Source organism: Arvicanthis niloticus, chromosome 15, assembly GCF_011762505.2.
Source record: "Arvicanthis niloticus isolate mArvNil1 chromosome 15, mArvNil1.pat.X, whole genome shotgun sequence".
Classification (NCBI taxonomy): domain Eukaryota; kingdom Metazoa; phylum Chordata; class Mammalia; order Rodentia; family Muridae; genus Arvicanthis; species Arvicanthis niloticus.
In genome coordinates, this window is record NC_047672.1 from 10,549,965 (window position 1) to 10,557,223 (window position 7,259).

The 7,259-nt window shown below is 54.2% G+C and overlaps 1 protein-coding gene across 1 annotated transcript; it reads left to right on the plus strand.

Moving 5' to 3' along the window:
* The first annotated feature begins 1,834 nt into the window (after positions 1-1,834).
* Tril (TLR4 interactor with leucine rich repeats) lies at positions 1,835-6,644 on the plus strand. The gene has a single exon (XM_034519335.2). It carries the CDS (start codon positions 1,933-1,935, stop codon positions 4,366-4,368), a length of 2,436 nt encoding a protein of 811 aa, XP_034375226.1. The 5' UTR covers positions 1,835-1,932; the 3' UTR covers positions 4,369-6,644.
* Positions 6,645-7,259: the final 615 nt, after the last annotated feature.

Here is a 7,259-nt window from a genome sequence, read left to right on the forward strand (position 1 = left end):
TTTTGATTAGAACAAACACTTGTGTCTCCATGGTTGCCTTTTATTTGAAGCTCAAAGCAAATCACGGTAAACTGGGTGTACTTCACTATTGACATACCTGTTTTAGTCCAAAACCCATCTCTCACCACAATCGGGGGTCGCTGCTTAATCCATGAAGTCTTCATTTATCACCCTGCCAGGTTCAGCCCATGGCTCCATCACTCCCCTTGGTAAACTGCTCAACAAGACATGCTGGAGTGACTAAACGATTTGAATCTTTGCAGATTTCTCCTCTTCCTTGCTCAGTTTCCCATTTGGTCTGTCAGTGCGCCACCCCTCCCATAAGGAAGGTTAGGCTCCGGAAGCCAGGATGTGTACTCTAAGATTCCACACTGCTAGCAGAGAGTAAATCCTAAAGGGTTACTTTCAAACCGTTGCGTTGCATGAACAAAGAGTAAGCAACAGCTATCTCTAGCTTGTTTTCATTCTTATCGGGGACTGTCCCTAAGGGAACCCGGGATAAAATGGTGCACTATTGTGTATTGATGATAACTGTTAATATCCGACTCCTCCCCCCAACAAATCAAAGCCTGGGCACATGGGAGCCTGAAAAAGTTCAAGATTGCTGCAAGCTCTGGCACAAAGTAGGAGGGCTCTTCAGGAAGTAATCCCCAAGGGCTCTGTGCAAGTTATTGTATACATGCACCGGTTCCAAGCCTGCTTGAAGGGAGGGCTTTAACACTGCGGGAGAATTAATCTAGCTGAATCGCCAAATCTGGCCGCGACGCAGTCACTGTAACAGTTCCACTTCTGAGCTTTCTTCACAGTTTTTCCCAGAGCGAGATCCAGCAAATATTCAGTTTAGGGACCTAAAGGGGGCGGTGCCTCTCCTTTGACATTAGCAAAAGGACACCAGAAACCCAAACACTTTGAAAGGACTGAACTAGCGTCTTCTGTCAACAGTCTACCAATAGCCTTGCCAGGCAGTCTTGTGTTCCCCCAAACTTGGAGTAGAATGCCAGGGGACTCCGTGTTGTCTCAACATCTCGCAGGGTGGCACCGGGAAGAGTAGGTAAAATGTAGGCGCGTTGCCTCTGCCCCGAAGCTGCCGGCGAACTGGCCTAAAATAAAAAGGTCTCTGTCTGCAATCCCCGTTTGCTCACCCGGTAATCCACCCCCGCCCCCAGCCTGCGCGCCGACCCGTACAGCTGTTTTTAATCCCTACTTTTCTCACTTGGCGTCCGGGCTGGGGCTGACCAGACGCGGAGCCACTTAGTGTTTCCTCCTCCCCCAGCCGGGGTCTGTCCTGCCTCCGCCGTCTCCTCTTTCTCCGCCTGCATCCCCCGGGGGGCAGAGTGTGGGAAGAACGAATTTCCGCCGGGCTTGCTCGCTCCACGCCGACATGGGTCCCTTCCGGACGCTGCTTGCGCGGCCCCCAGGCTGCCCACTCCGGCTGCGCTCCGAGTACCCCCGGATCGCCAGCAGGCAGGCGCCGGAGGTGTGGGCCTAGCGGCCGGTGCTCCGCAGCCAAGCCGCACCCCAGCAGCTCTTGGAAGGGATCCCGCCTGCAGTGGGGGAATCCGCTTGGCTGGGAGAATCCGCGCCAGGGAATCCAGCTCTCCGGACTCCAGAGCAAACAAAAAGCACCAACTCTTGCTCGCTCCTCCCGCCCCCGACGCTCACCCGAAGAAGCAGCTTTCTGCAGAAATGCAACAAGTAGCACCCGGGACTCGCTGAGCTCCCAGCGCCTTCTGATTTGGCTCCACGAGCTCGGCCTGCGGAGATCCGGGCCAGCCACCCGGACAAAGGGCGGAGGAAGGGCTGGATTAAGCCCCAGAGAAGTCCGAAAGAGGCCTTTTTAGAGACTCAGGCCCGGCCGAGGGGAATGCAGAGGAGACACAGAGTCGGCCGGCCCAGAGGACGATCCGGCCGCAGCGCGCTGGGCTGGCCGCGATGGAGGGTGTGGGCGCCGTGCGCTTCTGGCTCGTGGTGTGCGGCTGCCTGGCGTTCCCGCCACCGGTCCAGTCCGTGTGCCCCGAGCGCTGCGACTGCCAGCACCCCCAGCATCTCCTGTGCACCAACAGGGGGCTTCGCGCGGTGCCCAAGACCAGCTCACTGCCCAGTCCTCAGGACGTGCTCACCTACAGCCTAGGCGGCAACTTCATCACCAACATCACCGCCTTCGACTTCCACCGCCTGGGGCAGCTCAGACGGCTGGATCTGCAGTACAACCAGATCCGCTCTCTGCACCCCAAGACCTTCGAGAAGCTCTCGCGACTAGAGGAGCTGTACCTGGGGAACAACCTCTTGCAGGCGCTCGCTCCTGGCACATTGGCCCCGCTGCGCAAGTTGCGCATCCTTTACGCCAACGGTAACGAGATTGGACGTCTGAGCCGCGGCTCCTTCGAGGGCCTGGAGAGTCTAGTCAAGCTACGGCTGGACGGGAACGTGCTGGGAGCGCTGCCGGATGCGGTCTTCGCTCCACTGGGCAACCTGCTCTACCTACATCTGGAGTCTAACCGGATCCGCTTTTTGGGTAAGAACGCCTTCACCCAGCTGGGTAAGCTTCGATTTCTCAATCTCTCTGCCAACGAGCTGCAGCCCTCTCTGCGCCATGCGGCCACCTTTGTCCCACTGCGCTCCCTCTCTACTCTCATCCTCTCTGCCAACAGCCTGCAGCACCTCGGTCCCCGTGTCTTCCAGCACCTGCCACGCCTAGGCCTGCTCTCCCTCAGCGGCAACCAGCTCACGCACCTCGCCCCAGAGGCCTTCTGGGGGCTGGAGGCCTTGCGCGAGCTGCGCCTGGAAGGCAACCGGCTGAACCAGCTCCCCCTGGCACTGCTGGAGCCTCTGCACAGCTTGGAGGCACTAGATCTGAGTGGCAATGAACTTTCTGCTCTGCACCCCGCCACCTTTGGCCACCAGGGCCGGCTACGTGAGCTCAGCCTGCGCGACAACGCGCTCAGCGCCCTTTCTGGAGACATCTTCGCCGCTAGTCCGGCTCTCTACCGGCTAGATCTAGACGGCAACGGTTGGACCTGCGACTGTCATTTGCGGGGTCTGAAACGCTGGATGGGCAACTGGCATTCTCAGGGTCGCCTCCTTACCGTCTTCGTGCAGTGTCGCCACCCCCCGGCCCTGCGGGGCAAGTACCTGGATTACCTGGATGACCAACTGCTGCAGAACGGATCGTGCGTGGATCCCTCACCTTCCCCTACAGCAGGCAGTAGGCAGTGGCCGCTACCCACGGCCTCGGGGGAGGGGATGACGCCCCCTGCAGGTCTCTCGCAGGAGCTACCACTGCAGCCTCAGCCCCAGCCCCAGCAGCGGGGGAGACTTCTACCAGGAGTGGCCTGGGGTGGGGCTGCCAAGGAGCTGGTGGGCAACCGCAGTGCATTAAGGTTGAGCCGGCGGGGTCCAGGCCTGCAGCATCAGGGCCCCTCTGCCGCTGCTGCTCCGGGTTCTGCCCCACAGTCCTTGGACCTGCAGGAGAAGCCGGAGCGAGGACGTCCCACCCGAGCCAATCTCCCCCAGATGGAGCCCACCCCGACGTCTGAGCCCGCCTCGGGGACACCATCTGCCAGAGACAGCTGGCAGCGCGCGGCAAAGCAGCGCCTAGCGTCAGAGCAGCAAGATCGCACAGTTCAGTCCGAAAGTGGGGTCGGCTTGGCACCTCTGGTGTCTGACCCCTGTGACTTCAACAAATTCATTTTGTGCAACCTGACGGTAGAGGCGGTGAGCGCCAACAGCGCCTCGGTGCGCTGGGCGGTTCGCGAGCACCGCAGTCCCCGGCCGCAGGGCGGCGCACGCTTCCGCCTGCTTTTTGACCGCTTTGGCCAGCAGCCCAAGTTCCAGCGCTTCGTCTACCTGCCCGAGCGCAGCGACTCGGCCACGCTGCACGAGCTGCGCGGAGACACCCCCTACCTAGTGTGCGTGGAGGGCGTGCTCGGGGGTCGCGTTTGCCCCGTGGCTCCCCGAGACCACTGCGCAGGATTGGTAACCCTGCCAGAGGCAGGAGGTCGAAGCGGCGTCGACTACCAGCTCCTGACCTTGGTCTTGCTGGCTGTCAACGCACTGCTGGTGCTCCTGGCTCTGGCGGCCTGGGGATCGCGATGGCTGCGGAGGAAGCTGCGTGCCAGGCGGAAGGGAGGGGCCCCGGTCCACGTTCGCCACATGTACTCCACTCGACGGCCACTGCGTTCCATGGGCACTGGTGTGTCCGCGGACTTCTCCGGCTTCCAGTCTCACCGTCCCCGCACCACCGTGTGCGCGCTGAGCGAGGCGGACCTCATTGAGTTCCCCTGCGACCGCTTTATGGACAGCTCTGGCGGTGGGACCGGTGGCAGCTTGAGGCGAGAGGACCACCTCTTGCAGAGATTTGCTGACTAGGCAGTGCTTCCGGGATCTCACTGGCCTTGAGGAGCCACTCTCCTTGGTCCCATGCCTTCTCGGAGGAAGAACTAGTTTTATTAGAGCCGCTCTTTCTCCCTTAACTGCATTTGCTGAAGCTAAGAGGTACTGACAGTGAATCTAGATGGCTAGCCTTCACGTCCTAGTACTCATAAAGCAAATGGATGGCTCTTGGTGGTCTAACCCAAAAGTGGGGACAAATGAATGATGGGGTAAAAATGGGAAGCCTTGACACACTTAGTGCATGGCTCCTGTGACATTTCAGCACAGTAGCTGACTGAGCTAGAAAGGGTGCTTTATGCTCCCAGTGTGACCAGAAGATTCGTTTCAGAACTTCGTGACAGAAGTTCTGTTTCTAGTTAAGAAAACGGGGACTTACCACCATCACAAAGGGGGACCAGTAACTGACTCCACTGATTTGGTGGGTTCTGCCAAGATAGGCGGGGTAAACAGGTCCCACTCTCACCCAGGAACCCTTTTCTGTTGCCTGGTAGAGCACCTCGGAAGCTTTAAGGCTTAAATAAGTAAAAGCTACCTGTGTCAACAATATGAAGAGAATTTAACAAACTGACCAATAAACTCAAAGGCTCTTTTGGTTGGACTGGACCCCCTTCTACTGTTTCTCTAGTTCAGGAGATGACCTTTTGCCGACCTTTGGGTAACTGATACTGTCCTCGGGAGAAGGCAGCATTTAATACTTCTCCACCAGGCTTGCGCCTGTGGTTTTAATTTTATTTTTTAAAAATCTATACGTGGAAAAATTAAATGCCAGATTTGATTTTTTTAAAAGAAAAAAGAACGGGATATGTATGTGTGCATGAAACTGGTGACTCCCTAGGGCACCGCAGCCTTCCAGTTCACTTGCCACATTTCTGATAGCATGTCTTGATGGATGTGAATGTGACCTAAATCTCATGACAGTTCAGCAGCCCCTTCCCTCTTGACAGCATCTATTTCTTAGTTGCATAAGGCTTGTGGGGGTGGGGTAAGCTCAGTGGTGGAGCTTGCTTGTGAGGCTCTGAGTTCACCCCAACAAAGCAAAGCAATGGGGGATTATCTGTTAGTCGTGTAATCTCTGACCACATCACTGTCGTCCTTTATAAGAAATGGAAAAGGAGAAGAAATTGTAGGAAACAAATGTGAAAAAAAAAAAACCCACAGTAGTGAATATGTGTTTCATAAACCCAGAAGACCATGAACACTCCAACTGTCACTGTGAAATAATTATATACTTTACAGATTCATTCTTCCAGTAGCCAGTGTTTTACTGTGGTATTAAGCCCTATCTTTTAGTAGTAGATGCAGCGTTTTTTTTTTTTTTTTTTCTTTTTATGTTTTATTTTAAATTTAGGATTAGCCTCCTGTATTTGTTTAGTTGTGATTTTAGCTGTTTGGAATACTGTTCTTCCCCGATATTTATGAAGTCCATGTTTATAGTTAAATGTAGTGGCTGGGTTCACATTAATAATTCGTGTGTGGTCCACATACACTCACTAAGAGGATGTACACTGTGGTACAGTCACCGTGGTTATGGATTTATTAGCAGTGGGGTACCGTGCAGGTCAGCCAGTTCAAGGTGCTATGGCTAACAGTGACTCTTGTGTTCCAGGCCTCAGGCCCCTGAGGGTCCCAATGACTCAGGGAATCCATCACAGTCCAGGGCCCTTCAATCCGATCATTCTTTAGGTTTGGTGTACATGAGCCTTGTCCCAGCAGCTGAGGACCTGAGGGTCTAAATGAGCTGGTCTTTGTTTATGTCCAGGATGAGAAAACTGTCCAGACCACTTAAGCCGCAGCTGCTCCTCTGGCAGCCTTATCTGCAGGGACGAAACTTAATAAACCACAGGAAATAGACTGTCATTCTGTGTCTGCTGCCAGCCTCATTTTGGATCCAGAGTGTACGGTACGCGGGAGCTGGGGCTGTTCGTTCTTATTTTCAACCTGCAGGCTATCTGGCACCTCCTGCAGAACTTGCAGTTTTTTTTTCATGCACAGCACAGTTGCATCTCTTAGCTGTTTCATTACGCGGTGGTGTAAAACTGAGACCTGTTGAAAGTCTGGAGAAGACCACTGAGTATCCTTACCATCTGCCTTTCCCAACTGTGGACTGTCGCCAAAAATGTTTAATCCCTGGACTTAAAGCAGTCTCCCTGAAAAGTCTTTCAGTGAGAAATGGACAAATGTTATACATGGTTACAGTCAATTATGTCAATAAACCCACATACTAATAAAGGTGTCTTGTCAGAGCTTCCAAATATTTTTGATGCATGTTTAAAATGACAGGATGAGCCTTTTAACAGCAGCGTTCACTCATGTAAATGAGACGTAAGTGTGATGTGTGTGGGGTTCTTCTTTTCCTTTTCATGGAGACTGTGGACTTTATTGTAAAGAAATGGTTGTGTGTAAGGAGACAATGAACACCACTCTAAAAGCAGCCCAGAGTGAAAGGTTCCCCAGTGACAGCAAGGTAGCATGGTCTCAGCAGGCGTTCCCTAACAGCTATGCTCTCTGGATTTCATGAACACAGGTTACAGGGGCTTCCCACCCCCATTTACAGAGCTTGTACATTGATAACAAATCCTGAAGAATATGAATAAGCTTTATGTGAGATGCAGAACTCAGTTCCAGAGCCACACAGTTAGGTCTGGTCTGTAGTGTGAACCTCACACAGTAGGTGGCTGCTTCTGCTGGGCAGAAGATTTCCCAGCACACAGTTGGTGGCTGCTTCTGCCGGGGCAGAGGATGTCCCAGCACTGCCAGATGAGCACGATGGGAGGCGACCTTGCTCATTTGCATAAGCCAAAGGCCAACATCACTGGGCTGCTACTATGTTAAAGAGGCATTTAAAGGGACACTAGCTTGGTTATTGG